The sequence below is a fragment of the Homalodisca vitripennis genome, chromosome 1, assembly GCF_021130785.1.
Source record: "Homalodisca vitripennis isolate AUS2020 chromosome 1, UT_GWSS_2.1, whole genome shotgun sequence".
Taxonomy (NCBI): domain Eukaryota; kingdom Metazoa; phylum Arthropoda; class Insecta; order Hemiptera; family Cicadellidae; genus Homalodisca; species Homalodisca vitripennis.
Genome location: NC_060207.1, coordinates 31,037,425 through 31,060,121, shown reverse-complemented (window position 1 = coordinate 31,060,121; position 22,697 = coordinate 31,037,425). Strand labels below are relative to the sequence as shown.

At 33.0% G+C, this 22,697-nt stretch overlaps 2 protein-coding genes across 4 annotated transcripts; both read right to left on the bottom strand.

Annotated features, from left to right (window-relative positions):
* Positions 1-673: 673 nt before the first annotated feature.
* LOC124359253 (probable cytochrome P450 6a14) lies at positions 674-12,547 on the bottom strand. 3 transcript variants are annotated; one of them, XM_046811855.1, is made up of 5 exons: positions 12,353-12,546; positions 7,309-8,191; positions 4,735-4,947; positions 4,134-4,328; positions 674-2,286 (listed from the first exon to the last, which is right to left on the bottom strand). In XM_046811855.1, exons 2-5 carry the CDS (start codon positions 8,183-8,185, stop codon positions 2,111-2,113), a joined length of 1,461 nt encoding a protein of 486 aa, XP_046667811.1. In that variant the 5' UTR covers positions 8,186-8,191; positions 12,353-12,546; the 3' UTR covers positions 674-2,110. The 3 variants fall into 3 exon arrangements, with proteins under 3 accessions (XP_046667811.1, XP_046667801.1, XP_046667820.1); XM_046811845.1 differs by having other exon boundaries at positions 4,077-4,328; positions 12,353-12,543; XM_046811864.1 differs by lacking the exon at positions 4,134-4,328 and having other exon boundaries at positions 12,353-12,547.
* A 2,083-nt stretch (positions 12,548-14,630) lies between these two features.
* Positions 14,631-21,918, bottom strand: LOC124359244 (probable cytochrome P450 6a14). Its single transcript, XM_046811834.1, has 5 exons — positions 21,764-21,918; positions 19,338-20,211; positions 16,697-16,909; positions 16,038-16,289; positions 14,631-15,040 (listed from the first exon to the last, which is right to left on the bottom strand). The coding sequence occupies exons 2-5, from the start codon at positions 20,200-20,202 to the stop codon at positions 14,868-14,870; spliced, it is 1,503 nt and encodes a 500-aa protein (XP_046667790.1). The 5' UTR covers positions 20,203-20,211; positions 21,764-21,918; the 3' UTR covers positions 14,631-14,867.
* Between the last annotated feature and the right edge of the window lie 779 nt (positions 21,919-22,697).

The window sequence follows — 22,697 nt, the reverse complement described above, 5'->3', positions numbered from 1 at the left end:
ATTGCTGTCAATGAGTACAATTTCATCGTGAAACAAAAAAATCTGTATCCCTGTCTTCTTAGACGTAGATTGGTGTGACGGGGAAATTGTGAGAAAGAGAGAAATGTTAGCATCCAAGTGAGAAGTGATTCCAAGAGAGAAAAAGTTCTCTAAAGTTCAACCATTACAGTTATAGGAGAAATGTTCTTTTCTTTAGGTAAAATTGTCGAGAATGTATCATAGGTTATTCCTAAAAGCCTAATAAAGAGTCTTCCACATACAAACTCTTCTAAATATTTCATTTTGAAGCCGTTTAACTTTGTACTAGTGCGTATTACCTTCAAATAAACATTTAAAATTAAAGATAATAAGATAACTAATGTGGTAGGGAGTAGTATCAAGTATTTATCCAGTTTTTCCTCAAACGTTCTTCGTTCTGTCTTTCATCCTCCACCATCCACCGATTTTCAAAGACATGTGTGCGCCAACTGTACGTGAAGGACACATAGTAAGTTGTTCGTGGACAAGACAATAACTAGAGCCTACAATATATTAACCACCACACAAACACATGCATGATTAACGGGACTAGATGAGTCTCCTGGTTAAAGAACGGAATTTATATTTCAAATACTGATTTTAAATATATTTACTCAAATATAAATACACTTTGTACATTAAAATATCAGAAGCATTCAAAAGCAAATCATTAAAAATGTTCATTTAACACGCTAATAATATTTTTAAATTTGTAACAATTGTAAAATTTAAACTTATAATAGTTACAAAAGTCAGTACTTTAAATTAAATAGATACCTCAGTGTTACATCGTCATAAATATATAACAGTATATAAAATAGCGAACAATGTATTTGTTTATTATTGTCTCTGTACAGATATGTTACAAGTGTATACAACACTTAATACAACTATTCTTTTACAATAACCTCCATGATATTGTAACATTCTTTCCTAATGCAATCTTGTTATGTTGGACTTCGCAGTCCACTATTGTTAGCTTATTTTCAACCCAATTCTGGCCTTACAACTGTTACTATGTGTGTATTTCTATTTTGTATTCTTTGAAATGAATTCGTGATTATTCTGCTGTAATCGTCACCATTTAGGCTGTCAATCTGCACCTGCCAAAATCTGTAATTGTGCTGATTGCCTTATATTTTGGTAACACATTTTTAAAGTATTAATTAAATATTTCTTTATCGTTGTTGACCAAAAGCGTACAATAAAGAATAGTAATTTTATAATCATTATTTGTATACACCGAGACTTGCAGAAATTGTATCTGCAATGTCAGTGCTGAATAGGTCTGCTAATAGTATTGTTATATAGGTAAAATTCTAGTAATTCTAGTGTTTTTTTTCTAATTTTGTCAAGAACAACGGTATGTGAACATCATTCCACCTCTTTCGACAAGTTATCAAAATATTATATCAGTTATATTCCTGACGATGAACTTTTTGTTCTTGTCTTAGAGCTCAGGTATGCTCTAAATTCACGACAAACATTTTAAATATATGTATTTAAGCTATTAATATCACTCATATAGTTAAATGTAAGGAATGATTGTTAGTAATTCGGTGGAAGTGCGAGTAAGGACTGGGTATAAAGACAAAATGGCGATGATGGCTAATAAAGGTGCGAAATACCGATGTCGATTGAAACAGGGTTATTGTGAAGTTGTGTGCACTCCAAAAATACAGCGATCAAATTTAAAATCTCATTTGAAGGTCCTTTGATATTAATTGAACTACTGGAGGAGACAAAATTGTTTTGCAAGGCCCGGCTGACGGCACAAGATCTAAGAGATCATTGGCAAATTTATCTTACACATTTTTGATTTGTATTCTCAAAAATGTAAACTTGACAATGATTATAGTTAACTTACCACGGTGGACTAACATAAATCTTTTGAATCATACTAATGACGAACAACAACCTAACCAAATTAATTTTCTACGTTCTTCTTACTTTAAATCGCGTAGACGAGACTACATTAAACCAAATAAAAATATAACAGTCTTTATATAAATACTACTCTATATAATTATTTGTGTCATTCAAACAGACAATTCCTCGCCAAAGACTTGTCTGTAGTCAATAGTACAGGGTGTCACTGAATTCTCTGCCTGTCGACCAGTCGCAGCCATATGCCCCCAGCTGCGGCTAAAGTGAGTCCTCGAGGATCGTATCTCATTGGATTCGGTGTTCTGGGAGACGTCTCCACTGAGAAGCGCTTCATCAGGATCGCCAGTCCCGCCTTGACCATTAACTTGGCAAACCGCTTGCCTAGTAACAAATACACATAATTACATGCACATACATACGTACACACTTATATTAAATATGCAATAAACCCTCGGAGTTTATCAATTCAGTACCTCATGTTGGACGTGTTGTCCATAGTGAAACATTTATCCGATCACATTTTACATGCTACTCTGCGCAATAAATTATGAACTAATAATGCGTAGAATAAACGTATAAAAAAATAATGTAATGTTGTTTAAATTACAAGATATTTTTGGCTTCCTGGCACAAGATTTTCACAAAACATACTCAGACCTTTCAACCCCCATACTGCAACAGTCAGTCACCACTTGGACTTGTAGATATTGCACGATTCTAGCCTATAGCCGTCATCTTATTGGTCCACAAGGACTTCAAGAGAATTCCGGTCTCTGAACTAACTGATCAATATGATAACCAGTTCTTAAAACCACTTGTCCTGAGAAGCTGTGGACTGCAAAGCCTTCGGGTCACTTAGCCTTTCGTCCACTTAGCCGATAATTACAAATACAAAACACATGATACTATGTCCCACTTTTGAGAGAAAACAAAAAAAAAACCAAGTTTCTTTTCAGAGGACCGTATTTATAGCCGAAATTTTGTTTTTAAACAACTTTTTTAAAATAAAATTATTTTGTATTTGGTCATTTCTGTCATATATGTGTTTAAATTAACAAACAAATATATTATGATCGTAAGACCAAATACCTGACAAACGACTTTGATTTACGTTAATCAAATCTTTGTAAATGGCAATGGCCAAATTTAATTTCAATAAATATTAACCACACAAAGTACTTACTCCGTAGGTATTTGGTGAGGTGTAATGGTAGCGCACTCAACCGACAAGTGACAATCCGGATTCTAGTCCCGACGGAGCAAGTACTTTTTGTGATTCATTGTTTATTGAAATTAATTAAGCTATTTCCATTAATACCAATTTATTTAATGTAAATCCAAGTTATTTAAAATGGATATTTGTAACTAGCACATCGGGTTTCACAAAATTTATTTGTACTAATATTATTTGTGAAAATTGCTATAACTTGCTTAGCAATGTTTGAGCACGGGCAACATCATGAGTCTACAAAATACAACTTTAAAACAAAAGTAAAGTAACTGAGCTTTCCATTAATTTTTAAAAATGTAACATTACTGCCCGCAGTCTTTAATTAAATCTGTAATTTTCTATTATATTTAACAATATTTACAGACTAATATAAACTTTAAATTTACTCGTTTCAAATAATAGCACGAAAGTTAACTTTGGTGGCTTGTATTAAATTTCAAATTTGGTCTGACAATTTTGTTTGTTTGTAGGATAAGTTTATTAAAATGTATCATAACTTTACTTAATTTGAGTATAGGAAGGTAGGGACCTATTTACGCGAATACACTTAACTTCATAAAATGACGAGTGCATTTGTTCAGAAGAAATTGTAACGTAATTTCGGTCAAAATCCGCAAATACATCTTTTCCAAAATTAATAGAAAACTGTTTTTGCTCGGGGCTTCAGCCCTCTTGTTTCGATCCCCTTTCTCCAAAGGTTTTCAAGAACCATCTTCGTTCATCATTTGTGCCATGGATATTTTGTATCGAACCAATGCGTCATTAAGACGTTCAAGGTAATTGTGAGAGAAAAATCTTTTGTTCTGACTCTTCCCCTCCCCAACTCAACCAAACTCTAAAACCAACCTACGAGTAAATATAGAATCACCAAAATACTTCAAAGGCTTATCACTTGTATATAACCTCTTTATGGTTTAGATAATCGAAATTCTTTACTTACCTATGCAATATCTAGGGCCTTCGCCGAAAGGCATGTAAGAAAACGGTTTAATTTTACCCTTGTTCTCCTTGCTAAACCGTTCAGGGATGAATCGTTCCGGCTCTGGGAACAGTTCAGGATCCTTGTGCAGACCTTGTACAGAGACCAACACCTCCGTTCCCTTCTCTATGACGTAATCGGTTCCAGGTACCTGGTAGTCTTTGGTGCAAGTTCGGTTTAAGAAGCCTAGTTGTGAGTGTACTCGAAACAATTCTAAAAAAAACATTTTTAGATTTTCTACAAAACCGTTTACAAACACAAAAGACATATAAGTCATAACCATACATGATGACGATCAGCTTAGTTTTACTATAATTTATAATGGATACATCAGTTAAGGTTAATATATATTTAAAGTTCAGAATAACTAACAAATTTCCTCTGATTTAAAGAGAAAAACGCCTTTTTTATAAATACTTTTAATGCCTTTTATAAAACATTACTTTTGTCACTATAATCTATTTATCTGCCAAATATTTCAGAAACGAAAAATTCATTTATGTTTAAAAATAATAATAATTACCACAAAATTTTATTTTTTGTAAGCCTTACATACGGTTTACATTATGAATAAACTTAATATTGGTGTTCATAAGTCTCATAAAATGTTTTGATGTACCATCAAGAGCCATCTCGAGATATTCCATGCCAGCCAGAGTGTCATACGTTATCTCATCCACAGCGTCGACCTCCGCGTGGACCCGCTCCTGTACCTCTGGGTTCATCGCCATCTCGTACAGGAAGAAACTCATGGCATTAGAGGTCGTTTCAAATCCTCCCAAAATAAACACGTATGATTGAGCTGCCAGTTCTTCTAGCGTTATACTTACGTCTGAAAACAACAGTAAAACAGTAAAGATACAAAATATTACATATATAATAAATATACACAATAAAAGGTATAGAAAAAAAAAAAATTTAATTTTCAAATTAACTCAAAAAATCATGTAAAAAATAAGATTTAAGCAAAGCGGAGCTCCAGTACCAAAGATGGGCTCCACAGAAATATCCTACATATCATTTATGAATGCATTTATTTGCTCTAAACTTGGTGTAGACATTTTATGGAGCAATGTTAACAAAGGCAAGCTCATAAGCTACTTTAAAGCCAATGGAATGGAGTTTTGTACATTCGAATGTTAGTGATAACTGAATGGATATCTTATGAACCTTAACAATATAAAACTGAACAAACATAGATAGGAGAATTTTACGAAACATGTTTTAACCGAGCCTGGTCACAGAGCTATTTTTTTGGCCAAATTGGCTGGTCTTGCTGGAAGATGAACGGAATATAGGAGGTGAGCCATTAGCTGGCGATGACGTCATGGCTGTCCGCGCCGCGCCGCACGAACTTGCGCGTACCTGTCATTTCCCTCAAAAATATTTGTTTCAGTTCCCTTGTGGATGTGGTCAGTACAGTAGTGTGGAGTTCGTTGTTACATGTGTTATATCATTATTGTGCTAATGAGAGGTTTGGGTAATAAGTACAAAAGAAAGCCAGTATAGTAACCCAACACAAGGATGTGGATTATGACTCAGAATATAATAAACTTAAAGACGATATTGAAAATTTTAAAAGTTACGGACATAAGTAAATTAAAGATTTGAAAGGAGAAAACCAAAATTAAGAAGGGAAAACAAAATCATACACACGGAACTGGAATCTTTGTTAATAGTGACATTTTTGACAACTCAAACCCAATAATTTGTAAACCGAAATAATAAAGTACACGTTTGGAGTATCAAAAAAAAAAAAAAAAAAAAAAAAAAAAAAAAAAAAAACTTAACTAAAGCATTTACAATAAGATATATAAATAAGCTGTTATGTTTACTTATGGAATTAAATGAAAATATCACGACATGCATTGTCCATTCTGGAAAAAATATACATTAACGTGGATAAGTTATATGTCATGTGAAGACAGTGGGAGACTCATATAGAATTAAAGCTGTAAAATTGTTAATATTGCTGATATAATATTTTTATAAGAACTAACAGAAGCTAACGATCTTTGTATATGAAATAAATGTGGCTAAGCTATTTCTAGTATGTTAACTTCACAGATCTCCAGAATCGGAAACCTCTTAAAAGCGGTAACTCCCAGATATCAAATATTCTTGAAGGGTGGCGTTTCCAGTTGCTAGAAGCTCCTAGAGGCCGAGAGTTACCAAAGGTAAACAGATTCTAGATTCCTATAGGTCGGAAGCTCCTAAAGAATGAAAATACCCACGAAGTTGAGGTTACTCAGGACGAAAGCTTCTATACATTGGGAATCTCTAGATGGAGTACCAGGGATCGAAATCTATTTATTTTGGAAGCTCCCATAAGACTGGACTTCCCCGAGCTGTGAGACTCTAAAAGCCGAAATTACTTGATGAAGGTCTCTTCCAGTTGCCAAGTACTCCAGAGTGTTTGATACTTTGGTTCTCAAAAAGCAGAAAGCTTGGATATTTCGAAATGTTCTTACAGGTCAAGATATCCCACAAGTTGTGAGCTTTTAATACCTCTCAGACTCTGTAAGCATCCAAACGCTAAAAACTGCCTTTGATCGAAAGCCAGAGGTCGCAGGCTGCAAGAGGTATAAAGAAACTAAATACAGATAATGAATATACAATGTTAACGTATATACTAGGTTGAATGTTTTAAATGTCTAGCAATGCGGAGGAGGTCCTAATAACCACCTGAGGCCGCTGGCTTCCACAAGTTAGATTTTAATAAAAATTGTGCATGAACACGAAAGGAAGTTTCAGGAGACAGCTGGTTCATTGACCGAAAAGTTTGAAAAGCAGATTTTCATTAACCACTAGGTAATCCATCTGTATTTTATGGCTGAAGTATATTTCAAACCCAGTAAGCTACACTACAACACTACACTTTCAAAAACCGGTTGTACACTAAAAATATTTACACATAGTAGATTGCGTGTATAAATTAATTTTAATAGAGATGCCAAAGGCCCAATTTTCTGGGAGGCAATAAAAAGTTTGATGGTTCAACTAAAACAACTGTAATTTACCAAATAAAAAATAATTTAGTATAGAGAGAACCGCTTTCACTAAATGTGTGTACTATGGTCGGTTATTACTATATAACGCTGAAGTACCAAACACGAGTACTGATAGTGCAGTACTCAAGTACGATATACGATATATACAATGAACGAAGAAATTATTCTACTAGCCTACTAACCTTCACCTCCAAATTTGGCTCCCTGTTTGAGCTGTATAAGTAGCTGCAGAAGATCATTTCTGGTAGTTCCATGTGTCTCTCTATAATGAACTGTGTCTTTCACCAGGTTAAAGAAGAAGTCGTGAGTTTTCTTGGGGATGATCCTTAAATTGAATGTCTTGGCGATGAACCCTGCATAGAACCATAGGCTGTTTCGGAACATACCACCGAGAGTAGGAGCGAATACTGTCTCCGCCATCTTGAAGAATGTTGACGCCTTTTCAGTGACGATGTCAATGTCAAGACCAAAAGCAGTGCTGGAAATGACGGCAAGGCCAAATCTTAGACACGTACTCTTACATTCTAACTCTTCAGTCTTCAAAATCTTCTTGGATACATACTCTTTCAGTTTATGGGCATTGTCGATGACAGCCTGAAACATCCCTTTCAATTTGCTGGACGAAAAGGTTGGTGTTAGTTTTGTTCTAAGAACTTTCCACTCATATCCACCCAAGGAAAACAAGTGGGCAGTCAAAGGCTCCAGTTCTTTGTTATAGTGGAGACTCTTGTCATCAAAATACTCAAAGTCCTTCACCAGAACCTTCCGTAAGAGGTCTCTATCAATTATTAAAACACTCTTCTTGGAAAATTGGAAAATTCCAACAATCTTTTCCTTCTTGTACTTTTTATACATATCATAAATTAAATCGTTGTATGATTTCTTCAAGCTGAGAACAGGCCACAGGCTCCCGAAAGCAAATATGGGTGGTTCATAAGGTATTCCGCGGATTTCAAAGTATTTGTAAACGGATGAAAAATACCGATAAAGAAGGGATAAAAGTGAGATCACTGCAATCAGGAAGTACCCAAGAGTCCAATAAATGGGATCGCCCATCATAATTCTCTGAAACAAAAAACGTTTCGTACTTTTTATAAAATTGTTCCTAACAAATGTTTATATAAATAAGTTTCTTATTAGTATATTAAACCACTCGGGACAGTCAAATTTGACTTGAAATGTACAATAATATGGCATTACTATTGTCATTGTTAGCATTTTGTAACAAATGTTATTACATAGTAAGTAATAGGAAACTGTCCAGATACTACATGTATAAATAAAGATATGAATATTCATTCGTCAATAAAAATGCAATAATTAATTTTCATAATGTTCTTTAAAATAATTAGGTAATATGTTAAAACGTTTTGAAACAACAGGTTCACATTACAATTTCATCCTGACCATAAACCCCATAAATAATTATTAAGGTATGATATTTTTGTTTTTAACTACTGACTATATTATTTGGTAAATCTTAATTAAATAAAGTTCATATTTAAATAGTTATACACCACTTTAATGCATGTGAAAAGACTATCTAAAGAAGTTAAAATTAAGGCTCAAGTAAGTTAAATTATTTTATTAGAAAGTAACTAAAAGATAATACATATATGTAATTTATACGTTATGATTGGTTATAACAAACCATCCTGGATTTCGATGAAGCTTTACTTCTTCTTTTCAATGGTTACGTTTCTGGGAATCATTTTTGTACATACTACTGGTAACTTATGGCTAACGAAAATATTCTTTTTATGCTTAGTTATGTGAATATACTAAATTTTAGAAATTTAAGGCATATAATTTTTTATAAATTCATTATTCTTTTATTGACAATTTCACTATTTAAAAAATTTAAAACACAGAGCTAATAGCTATGATGGAAACTGATTGCTGATTATTTGTAAAAATATTCTTCAGGTACTTTATAGTAGTTAAAATGTTTGCTCAATAAAGGTGAAGTTTGCCTAAAATATATTTGTTTGTGTTTGTGTTTATGTTTTCGATCCTTTCTGCAGTTAGCACAGTTTTTTCTAAATTTTAGACTTTAAAATTAATTATTTTTAAAATTTAAAGGTCTGTTATACTTCCTCTCACTACTACTTCTACTCTTACCGTTAAAAGCTGACAAAGGATCTACTCTATAGACACTACTTTTGGAAACTATTATAACCCAAACTAAGACACCACGGTGATGTCCAACGACAAACACCGATTTTCGGGCGTCGTAACAGTTGTCAACGCTACTGTTGAAGGTCGGGTGTGTCGAGTCTGGGGTCAAACATCCTGATAACGGAGACAAATTTAGGCTACTCTGTCTAATCTCGCATTGGTGTTTATCGATGACTCTGAACAAATTGATACTTCTCGGTAGCCAAACAAGAGAAATCAAACATTCATTGTCAGATTAAATTTGGATGATTTCTAGACGTAGGAACCATTCTGATCAGAAGATCAAGAACCAATCCGTGCAGGTTTAAGAAGATGAGGATTGAAAGGGTTAGCTTTGTCGTCGCCTTACGCGAAAAAATGTTGCCCCTCCTCCTCCCAAATCTTGCGTGACTACTTTCCCACAGTTTTTAATGACTACTGACTTTTAAGGTATCACAAGCAAGGACAATATTGTAATTAATCAGGCTAGGTTCCTTATAACTTATTGGCAATTGTAACCCTCAGTTTATTTGCCAAACACAATTTTTTTATACATTATTAACAATAGGTGATTTGAAAGTTTACCTGGATTACAGACATTTGCTACAGCTATGTGTTGCAGAAACTGTAATTAGTTTACTTCGTTTGATTACTGAGCAAATCTCTTAATATATGCACTCCACTCACTAGTCCAGTCCTACTCTATAGCACAGTATGTCGGTATGTCTCTCAACTATAACGGATACCCGTATACACATCACGATGCAACAGAGTAAAAACATTACTCCTGCATGTTTAATCCAGTACGTACACTTCGGATATACTTTAGGAATACTATCCTATTTCGGATATATGCGTAAGAAATAAAATAATAATCTGGGACAGTTTCTAAACACAACACAATGACTACCTCATAAATTAATTTGATTAACTGACCAATTGTCGGAAATATATTAAGGCAGACCCCAAATCATCCGTACCATTTTTATCTGAACTATTTTGCACATTAAATGGTGAAATAATCCCGGATAACGATAATACTTTAATAATTATTTACGATAAGACGGGGTGATGTACATAACAGCAAACTGATACGAAAAAAGTATTTTGTAGCCTTTTAACTTTATGGAATTAGTCTTAAAAATTATTTCCTTTAAACGGAAAAAAAAACCAGCAGAAATTTGATAGTATACCATTGTTATTAAAATGTACGATTTTATATACAAATTTTCATATAAAGCATACTAATTAGTATCAAATAAAAACGTTAAGTGCGGCTATAATATCCAATTGTCGAACAGAAAATACATTATTATTTGTGAAGGACAATTCATACAACACTTTAATTTGAAGACTAGGCATATTGATTACGACAAGTACCTGCATACACACTTGTATTTATACTATGATAGTGTGTAAAAATAAATATTTGTGTAGCAACTTTCAGGAAACTTTATCAGATACATGGACAGGTAAAAACAAGATTGTTGTAAATGAACTTAAAATATACAGTTTTTCGTTTTGTTCTACAATGCCCATCAACTGAGTTATACCAATTTCGTTTCTAACCTTTAACGGCCCCATATTGAAAATCTAGATATCAGAAATGCTCAACAGTAAAAGTCGTTTAAATTTTATTGCAAAAGCATATTAATTTTGACTATGTTATGAAATAACTAAGATAATTATTTTGCACCACTTCGAAAGCCCCAAATTTTGATATGCTTTATATAAAACAATATGTTAGAGACTTGCTAAAGAATTTATCCAGGCTACATGTAAATACTGTCTCTGAACCAAATTTAGTCTGAGTTTATGAAAGCAACTTGTACGAAATCTACCAAATACGACCAGAGAAAACGTCTTTTTTTTTCAAAGAAATACGCATATTTGATATGTTTGTGTGTTTCATACGACGCCTCTGGGGTTAAAATATGTTTTACAAAAATGCCCGCTGTAATGAAATGTATTAGGGTCTCTTATTTGTCGCACTACGATGCTTTCGTGTTTGTGTCCACAGGCCTGTAACTATTTTACTGTTCAGCAAGAAAACCATCTCTCGGCACGAGATACGCATCATGAGTCCATATGTTCAAATTAAATTATGTGTTTTGTAACAATTATTATTTCACTGTGTCACGCTTTAATTTTGTGTGTGTTTTTAGTGTAGTATTTTAATTTAACTGAAGATGCCCTCTTGGTTAATCAACGACTCCGTATCATGAACAAGCTCAGGATGACGCACAGGTCTCAAACATGTCCTGGATGTTTAAAGTAAGCCGAACGATGGTAACCATAAGTATGTCTTACTAACTATTTAGTGTATTCCTCTTACTTACAAAAATGGTCCGAAATACTGCAGTTCCTCGTGATCCAAGGTTCAACAAATCCTAGGGCTACCAGACAGATCTTACATTAAACGCAGACAAATTAATTAAAACCAGAATGATCGTATTAAAAGAAAAAGAGATTTTTAAATGCATTATGATATGGAAAATGCCTCCAAAGCTGCTTTTCTATAGAATTATATTTCCTCCATGCAGGAATCTTTGTACGGTCTTAAGAAAAGAAAACACTTTAAAAAAAGCGTTACCAATTGTTTCACTGCTCAAAACCTGTTATGGAACATTATTAAGTTTTTTTTGCTCACTTTGTGTTGTATTGAAATTAGAAGAAGTAGGTATCTATGGTCGGATGTGGATCAGATACAGAATGGTGACGCAGAATCCGATACAACGGAGTATCGAGGAACCTGACAGATCGTAACGACAGAGGTACTGACGGAAAGACAGGCGGACGGACTGCACTTTTAACCTTTTGACCTTAATAGCATTGACGTCCTTCTTTTGACCCAGAGGAACCTCTGTACCAAGTTTCAAGATTCTCTAGGAACTTAGAGTTATTAGTTAGTTTTGAAACACACAGCACTTTTGGCTATCAGATCATCAAGATCGAGCGCTCTCATTTTTGAAACTCTGTAGTGCAAATGTATCAAATATGTATAAAGGTCTATCAGTATTTTATTTTAAATTAACGGGAAATGCACAGAAAAAATGTTTCACAACTTACAGTAAACAGCGTTGAGAAGTTTGCCTGTGTTGTTTCTGGCAGGAATGAAGTATTTCCTCAAACATGAAAATCACGTTCAGAACTGAGATTGACTAAGCGGTATCTCTGTCGCAGGCTGTTGTACAAAGGTCGAATATCCTACACACATCCATGCTGGGATACTTATCAGTGACTTTTAAAAACGATAAAAACCTACTTCCTTTACTATAAAAATATGATTTCACCTGTATACCTTATTATATACATTATTGATTGCTGCCGTATAATTTTCATATCAACATAAGAAATAACAAAGAGATTACTTTTTCTAAAGAGTATATATAAATTGGTTCATTAATTTCATTAGTGTTTAAAATTAAAAATGGTAGAAACGTTATTTTCAAAAAAAATAATTTCTACTAAGTATTGTTGATATAAAACTAAAATTTTACTTGGCTACTATACCGAATTTGTCTGAACCCATGTCGAATCTTAATTATTCTCAGGATTTTCAAACTAAGGGGTCTTCACATTAATAGACTTACGAAAATTTCGTACAAACATTGATCCTCTCACATCCTTCTTAATTATAGGTCTCTTAAAAGAAAGTTGTGAAGTCCACCTCTCAACAAGCTGCGACAAATTTCAAAATTTGATGACAAATTACATTAAATTTTAGATTTTGTAAAATTTTAAAACTTACTACTTTAACGTGATTTTTCAAGAAAAATATTTGCCTTAAAAAGTATCTTCCCTCATGTATACGCCCGTGACAATCGAATATTATGTCACTGAACGGAGGCAAAATGTAATGTTCCTGCTGAGTCCATTTTCGTGTGACACGTAGGCAAACAAACATGTAAGTACTCTTTACAACCAGCCTGTGTGAAAGGGCTGTTACGCTTAGTTAATGTATAAAAATAGAGAATACGTATACAAATTTAATAGGAAAACAAACATGCATGAGTACATTTTTCACAATGTAATGGCAATAAGGTAAAAGTTTTGATGGTAACAATATGGTGAGTTTATATTTTTGGTGGTAACCTTGAATAAGCCATTTCGGACTTAAGTTTAATATTTAAATACAAATAGGATTGTGTGACAAGTCATGATTTTAATAATTTTTACATTTTGAGTTCAGTGGTGACAACCGTTATTCAATATCTGAAGCCTCTGAAAAGCGATAAAAATATGAGTAATTCATATGTATGATAATATTTATTATTTATGAAATGTCAAACTTGAATTATTGATGTTTACAGTAGTAAAAACCTAAATTAAACTAATAAAACCTAAGTTGTGTTTATGACTCGTACTGGTGGAAATCGATAATGGTAATCTGATGATAAGATATTCGCTGCAGTTAATCTTTTGAGTACCCCTGATAAGAAGAATGCACTTGTCACATTCGATATAAGAAATTACATTTTAATGTACAGAAAAAACTACTTACTTCTAAGAGCGAATTAACGGATTAAACTAGATAACTGTTAGTATTAAATTAGTCCATATCTTTTGAAACTGTTTTAAAATGGCTTTATCCTGAACAAACAATACAAAATTTGCCAAACAACGTTTACCTAAATGAAATAATGAAACCCATTTATTTTAAAATTAATTACATTACATTTAATTAAGTTAAAACAATTATTAATATAAACAATTAATAACTTTAAACCTAATAGTCTTCTTAATTCATTTCAGCAATTACAAATTTAAAAGTTGATGAATAAAATTTAATAAAGCAGCTATGGTGGGAAGGGCTGTTCCCGCGAATGTTGATTTAGCTCAATTTTACCTTCCCCTTACGTGCAACATCTGAAATCTGATGCTGTTGAAACTTTACTCCTGAAATCTGGATTCATATTCATCTGAAGGGATCCAGAAATAGTCGGCGAGAAGAAGTTCAAAACGAATCCCCCCGCATCGTTTGGACATCAGAGACACCCAAGACTACAAAATATGGTGTAATCTAGGTGAAGAGGTATTCTCATTGTCTCATCAGGTGCACATCTGAGCGCACTACGATGTTGGCTGACACTATCCCAAAGCATGGTAGAGCAACCGAGTCTTTTGCACATAAAGCAGTTACGGTGGGAAGGGCTGATTCCTTGGAAAATTCTTGGCAATAATCTTCACAGCTCATCCCATACATATAGCTTAAAGTCTAATTTGTTATTTTTAATAATTTTAATAACACTGAAATGATAATAGTGATTTCCTACTATTTCATGTATAATATTACCTCACTAATCTTATCGCTATAGTGACGTGAAACCTCAAATAAAATCTTATCTAAGTGAAATCTTGATCCTTTATTATTCATAATACGCAGAAACATCATGTATCCTGTATAAGAATCAAGGATGAAACCCATCACACTACCCTCTTTCTTATGCACCTAATTTTAAAATTGTTAGAAATGTCAGTGGTGCGAATGGTAATTAAAACCGTGTACCAAACAATTCATGTTTCTAAACTGAAATTTTTGGGCTCTTCTCAGAAGTCTTGTGTTGCAAGTTGTAACAGGTTACTACACGCCCTGCCTATCGACCAGTCGTAGCCACATGCCTCCAGCCGCTGCTAAGGGTATTGATCGGGGATTGTATCTCAGCGGGATCGGTGTTCTGGGAGACGCCTGCACTGAGAAGCGCTTCATCATGATCGCCAGTCCTGCCTTGACCATTAACTTGGCAAACCTCTGACCTATGTGACAAATTAATACTTAATAATTATGCTGATGACATGCTTTCCGTATTCTCTTTTTACGTTAATGACTCTCACATGGAATTCTGTCTTAACTTTAATATTTACAAAATCAAAGTAATAAAATAAATTGGTATTCTAAGTTTTATATACTATTTACATTTAGTATACATAGTATATAAAACTGTTATTATTTAGTATAGTCTTGCGTATACATAATGGAATTTTAGAACAAAATCAATGGTAGTTGTTATATTAAGTATTTCAGCTCATCAAAGCAAGAAAGTTCAATAGAAAATATATTCTAAAACGCTTTGTTTTCAATATGTATTTCCATGTGTCTTTTATTTGGAAATTATTTGAGACAGAGTGTTCCAATTTGGTAGACTACACATGTTATAAGATTGTTCCCCATAAATGTAAAAATACCAGCTTTCCTTATGATACTATACAAATGGTGGGGTATCAAATTATTACATTTAAAATTTAAATAAAACGTTTTAATAAATACATTGTTATTAATTGAAATTGAAAAACATTATTAGAAAAACAACTGTATAAAATGTATTTAAATCCCAAAAACATCTGGCCGAACTATTACAGTTTTACTTGAGCAGTAAGTAATGTACGAGTACACTAACGTTACAGATTCGTAATACGTATATTGATTCCGATATATATATATATATATATATATATATATATATACATACATATATATATATATTTAAATGAAAGCTGTTTCGGATACACGTTTTGTTGACTTCTTTTGTTATTTTTATGGCCTGAACAGATTCCGAAATTTTTTTGTCCATTAAGAAAAATTCTATCACTATTTCAATATTATAATCTCAATGCCACATAAATTAATATATTATATCCGACAATGTTCAGTCTCAATAAAATTGATTATTAACTAATCAAAAACTTTTTATTGCTTTCTTAAGCTTATAATGCTAATTTAAAATAATATTTCCAGTTGTATTTGTTTATTTACCTATGCAGTACCTTGGACCTTCGCCAAAGGGCATGTACGAAAACGGTTTGATGTTGTCTTTGTTATCCTTGCTGAATCGTTCAGGGATGAATCGTTCCGGGTTAGGGAACAGTTCAGGATCCTGATGCAAGCCTTGTGTAGAGATCAACAACTCCGTTCCTTTCTCTATTACGTAGTCGGTTCCAGGTACCTGGTAGTCTTTGGTGCAAGTCCTGTTCAGGAAACCAGGTTGTACATGCTTCCTTAATAATTCTGGCAAACAAACATATTGTTAGCTATAAAACTAACCACACATTTACGTAATGGATGCCTAAGGCATTTAAAATTATTTACTTCGTAAGCTAAGGGTATGGCAAAAATTAGAATACTGTTAACACAACACTGTTACAGTACACTGTTAAAAATGTTTTAAACTGTAGTTTGTGCTGCAGTTAAGATAAACATAACTAACATGCAGATACAATATCATTAATGTTGGATAAAACTATCCGAATGCAAGTATTTAAGAACGGACATTTAATGTTCTCAATAAACGCCAATTTATTGTTCACGTAAATGTGTCACAATATGAAATGTAATGACTGTTTTAAGAGTATTGTGAATTTATCGTGAAACTGTTACAATTACAATACAATTTTACAACTGATTAGTTCATTTACCGTCAAGAGCCATCTCAAGATATTCCATGCCAGCCAGAGTGTCATACGTTATCTCATCCACAGCGTCGACCTCCGCGTGGACCCGCTCCTGTACCTCTGGGTTCATCGCCATCTCGTACAGGAAGAAACTCATGGCTCCAGAAGTCGTCTCAAATCCTCCCAAAATGAACACGTAAGACTGAGCTGCCAGTTCTTCTATTGTGATTTGTATTGCTAAAAATAAAGGTCGAAGCTTAAGTAGTTCTACAACAGTACGTACCTTAACGTGATAACAATTTGTAAAAGATATCACAAATTTATACTTTACTAAATTAAAAATTTACTTGTAATAACAAAATAGTAAATATAACGTAACAAGTTAATAAATAAATGTTCGTATGAATTGTATAAACAAATTATTAAATTAAGTTCAGTAAATTTAAATTTAAAATAATGTCTTTATTGTTAAGCAATTTTCAGTTGGAATTCTTCGCCCAACATATTCCCTAATTCCTTATACTTATCTTAGTACTACATATAAAAAGTAAAGCAAATTCCACAGCTTATATTGTGTATATACAATCTTGTCATAACTGCAATAAACTACAATAATTCTTAAAAACAAAACAAAATCATAAGTCAGATGTATTCGAGTACCTTTGAAGCCTTATACATTTATGTGCAGTCATCCAACTTAGTTACAGTTCTAGACGAACCCACGTAAGTGCAGCTTCTTTGGATATCGAATCCTTTTCCATAATCATATTTTCCCGAGCACAGTATTTGCAACAGGCACCATAGGTTCGTTAAACTTCACTCTTGTGGATAATGCTTTACAGCCTATCCCCTATCAGCTGTGGGTTTGTGGCTACAGTCGAATTTTCTTTAACTTTCTCAAATTCTTTAATTCTTTAATTTCCTTTTTAACTTGCTCAAACGTCGATCGCAAAGAATATTTCATGAACTCAATTATTACATTACATAGAATTTATAATTTCTTTAAAATAACTTATAGGCAAAGTGCCTATAACTATTCTGTAAAATACGATAATTTACATATGACATTTTTATATGTGATGTATGATGATATTGCAAAATATTTAAAGCATACAGCGTTAGGCAAAGAGTGTTATATTTATTTCTAGTTATATATATATATATATATATATATATATATATATATATATATATATATATATATATATATATAATTGAAACTTTCATGTTATAACAAGGCCTGTCACTGAAAAGAATATAATTAAGTTGTCTTTATTATTTACAAAATGTGGGCCCTTTAAAATTTTTAAACTATGAATATCTTAAAACTAGTTTATTTCATAAGAATTACCAGAATAACAGTTTTATAGGGGTTTATTACAAATATATAATGGCACAAAAATTATTCAAACCGAATAACAAATAACTGGTTTAGAGCGGATTTACTGTGACAAGACAAGGCTTAAATTGAGAGCTGCCGTTTATTCAGTTTTTGTATTGTTTGTTATTCGCTGAGAAACTAATGTGGGCCATGTATTGTCACAGTAAATCTGATCTAAATCAGTTATTTGTTATTCGGTTTGAATAATTTTTGTGTCATTATATTCTTGATAAAACTCCATAAACACTTTTATTCTTCTACTGCTTGAGGAAAATGCTAGTTTTTAATATTCTAAAAGTTTAAAGGTTTTAATGGCTGCCATTTTGAAAGTACAAAAGATAATTTCATCATATTTTATTTAAAAAAAAAACATATGAGCCAAATTTTATATAATTTAATTTATTAGATTTTTTAAAATATTATATTTATAAAAAAACACATACGATTAGGACAGATGGGAAACTAAGTATCGGAGACCCGTGTTCATGTGGTGAAATACGTATATTTGTCTTGACCTGAACAGTACGTGCTATACCTTTGTCCAGAGAGTTACGGGACACCCTATATATGTGTACAATATATAAATATTTTTGTAAACAAAATAAATGAAACAAATATCTCAATTATTTATATACCACATTAGGTGGTATATATATAAACAAACTTTTTATTTAGTAAATCTTTCATTGTACAAACATGAGGTGTACGTAATATGACTGTTCCACCAGACATGGAAGTATAATAATATTGAATTTCTTCCTACTAACTATACTAGATTATATAATGTATGTAAAGCAGAAATTATGCTAATGGCGCCCGATCATAGATAAAAATGGGCAAGTGAGCTGGAGGTGTTGTTGGAATGTGATGCAATCATGGGCTCTCCTAATTTCATTAAATGTTTTGTAAAGTATTTTCTTTCATTAAAACTATTTCTCATGCTCAATCTAGTTCCCATTATGATCAAAATCGGTTCAAAACAGATTAATTTTAACAGGTCAAATTTTATAAAGCGTTAAACGCATTTCTTTACTCTAGCTGCGATTATGATCTAGTTGTTTACCAATAGAAAAGTTATTGGTGTCTGCCACTGAAAATTCAGAGTTCATGGCTATGAAAAAAATCTTATGGGTACTGCGCAACATTTTTGGAAGCCAATATTCCTCAGTAAAAATTCTTCTAATTTGGATATTAAAATCAGAGGTAATAACTCGTATATCGTTGATTACTATCGTAGACTAGCTAGCAGAAATTATTCATGCAATTACTCGAAAAGTAACTTACTTTCACCTCCAAACTTAGCTCCCTGTTTGAGTTGTATAAGTAGCTGCAGAAGATCGTTTCTAGTGCTCCCATGTGCCTCTCTATATTGAACTGTGTCTTGTACCAGGTTAAAGAAGAAGTCGTGTGTCTTCTTGGGGATGATCCTCAAATTGAATGCCTTAGCGATGAACCCTCCGTAGAACCAGAGGCCGTTTCGGAAAATACCACCAAGAGTAGGAGCTAATATACTCTCCGCCATCTCGAAGAACGTTATCGACTTGTCAGTGACGATGTCAATGTCAAGACCAAAAGCAGTGCTGGCGATTACGGCACATCCAAATCTCAGACACAGTTCCTTACACTCGATCTCATCACTCATAATTTTGGAGGCGTATTCGTTCAGTTTATGGGCGTTATCGATAACAGTCTGAAACATCCCTTTGAGTTTACTGGACGAAAACGTCGGGGTCACTTTCTTTCTGAGAACCTTCCACTGGTGTCCACTCAAGGAAAATAGATGAGCTGTTAGTGGTTCCAAATCTTTGTTGTAGTGGACACTCTTACCATCAAAGTACTCAAAGTCTCTCACCAAAACATCCCGCAACAGGTCCCTGTCAATAATTAATACAGTCTTCTTGTAAAACTGGAAAATCCCAACCAACTTTCTCGCTCTGTGCTTTTTATACAAATCAAACACGAAATCGTTGTAGGATTTCTTCATGCTTAGGACAGGCCACAAGTTACCGATTGCAAATGTGGCTGGTTCATAAGGTATTCCGCGTTTTTCAAAGTACTTGAAAACAGACACGGAATACAGATAAAGAGCCAGAATCGGAATAACTGCAAGCACGAAGTAACCAATAAACCAAGCGGTAATAGAAGCCATATTGAGTGTCTGAAACACAACATACATTATTGTACATGCACAATTAGTAGTTTCATTGAAAGAGGAACTGTTCTTGTAATAATATATTGGAAAACGAATTATTACAGTTAAGGGAATAAGAAATTCTCCAATAAATTTGTTGCTCATGACATTCCATCATCAAGGATGCCATCGTCAGGTAAGAATTCAAAGAATTTGAGATAGTATAAATATATTAGAACATGAATTTTGTTTCTAATTGTTTGAATTCACACCTGACGATGATAAATTTGACATTTCACTTTTGACATTCACAAACTTTACTTCAATAATAAAAGTATTAAAGTTAAAATTATTCATTTATTTTTAGTACTGAAGTAAAATTGTAATGGCAATGTGATTTTCAACTTAAGATTAAACTTTACCACGATAATTTTTATCATGGTAATTATATACATGATTCACCATGGTTTTAGTAACTCGTGATATCGGCTACGTATAATTAGTTAATACGTATACTATCTGTTTTAGGTTGTTCAATGAGCAATATTTATGAGCTCATTTAAGCAAACATAATCTGCGTGTTTATTGAAAAAGACGACTTTCGTTTGTCCCCATGGCTACACTATTATTATCATTGTAGCACAGTTTGACCTTCAAAGTGGAAATTTCATATGATTTATATTAAATTCCTATAGTAATTGCAACCCTGGGAAAGAGTTTTTTCCACTATCCGCTCTTCTTTTCCCATAGAAATAGAAAGTTGTGATGTCATGAAATTTAAAAAAATTGTTGCATTATAGTGTATAAAATATTAATACTTCTAATATTGTCCTAATATTTCATAAATATTTTTTCACACGGTTTACCAAGATAAGATATTCACTGGTACATTAATTTTTTGTGTTATTTGAATTGAGTGCTTAGTATTTAGTAACAGCATACTGGGACTAAAACATCAAAAGGTTACCAATTTAGCTATGAGATAAATCTGTATAGTAATCAACCCATGCAGACTTTTGTAATTTGGTTGTAATTCTTTGTTTTTTTAAATTGAATTAAGTCAAAGTAATTCTTTTGGGGAAGTCTTGAAGATCTGAAACAGTTCTCATGGATTTATGATAGATTTGAATCTATAATACAAGTACAAATCACTTAGGAGGATTTATAGTTGTACAAAAAAACTATGAAACTGTTCATAGAAGCAGACGTGTTGATTGTGACAGTTTAGTGTCAATCTGCAGGTACAAGCAAAACCAATCAGTGTTTGTGTGGCAAATGTGAGGCAAGTTTACATCCTTCCACTCTGGCCAAAAGCTGAGTAAAACTTTTTTACCTTGTTTAATCCCCAAACACTAGAGAACGGATGGAAAAGACGATTTTTTTCCAATTAATAATACGAATACACTCTTTTTTTATCAACCAAGCCACATGATTCACTTACATGACATTATGCCTGTACAATGCCTATTTAAAGTGCTAAATGACATTATAATAAATTATTGTTTTGAATATATATTTTTACATCTGTTCGTGAAAAGTGATTTTTATCTTTCGATATTTATTAAATACTATTACTTACCGTAAAGAGCTGACAGCGGTTACTATAATATAATCACTATAATTGTCTGTACATAAGGACGCGCGAGGTTGAACGATGAACTATAGCTTTATAATGGTATGTTTGTCAATCCTAGTATCAGGTTGAGGTCAAACATTTGATAACTGCAGCAATTTAGCAATGTTTCTATTATTGCAGTAATCAATAGATTAATTAGGTTTGTCGGTTTTCAAACACATTTAGTATATTGCTCGGCAAAAAACCTAGGCGTAAAACTAAACATATGTCATCATTGTCCGGTTCTCTTCCGCATCAGCGCACTGATACAGCCTATACCGATTACACAAGGCAGAGAGGTACGCCACACCATATGTAGCACAGGCTTCGCTGAAATTGCGTGCAAAGATATTATCTGCAGACAGACAATCCAAAAAAGTACAAAAAGTGTTGAATCATGGAACTCGTTCTTGTAGATAAAACTCGTTCTGCATATCGATAAAGTTTTTTGCAATATTTAAGTTTACACGTATAATCTTTCTTAACATATCTTGCCACATCATATATTCCGATTTTAGTACATTAAGGTATATTTCATAGCGGTTTTCAAATTATAAAATTTCCGATGAGCTAGGAAAACAAGAGTGCGCTATAATCAAAGTTGTCACCGGCTTAAAAAACATTGACTCTACACTCTAGAGTAGTTTTCGTTTTACTCTATGAACGATACAGGAGTACGCCTCGCCACGTGCCGGTAAGATGCTTCTCTGCGGTTCAGTGCAATATGTCAAGCCTATAGCTCATTTCATTATTGACAGACAGGACGGCACACAATCATACAGAAAAGAAAGTTTTTACAACCGCCAGCAAACAAAAGAAAAATCAAAGAACTCAGCTAAATGTCATGGTGGGGCATGCAACATCTAAAAGTAATTCTTGTCCATGTAGAAATAAAGTA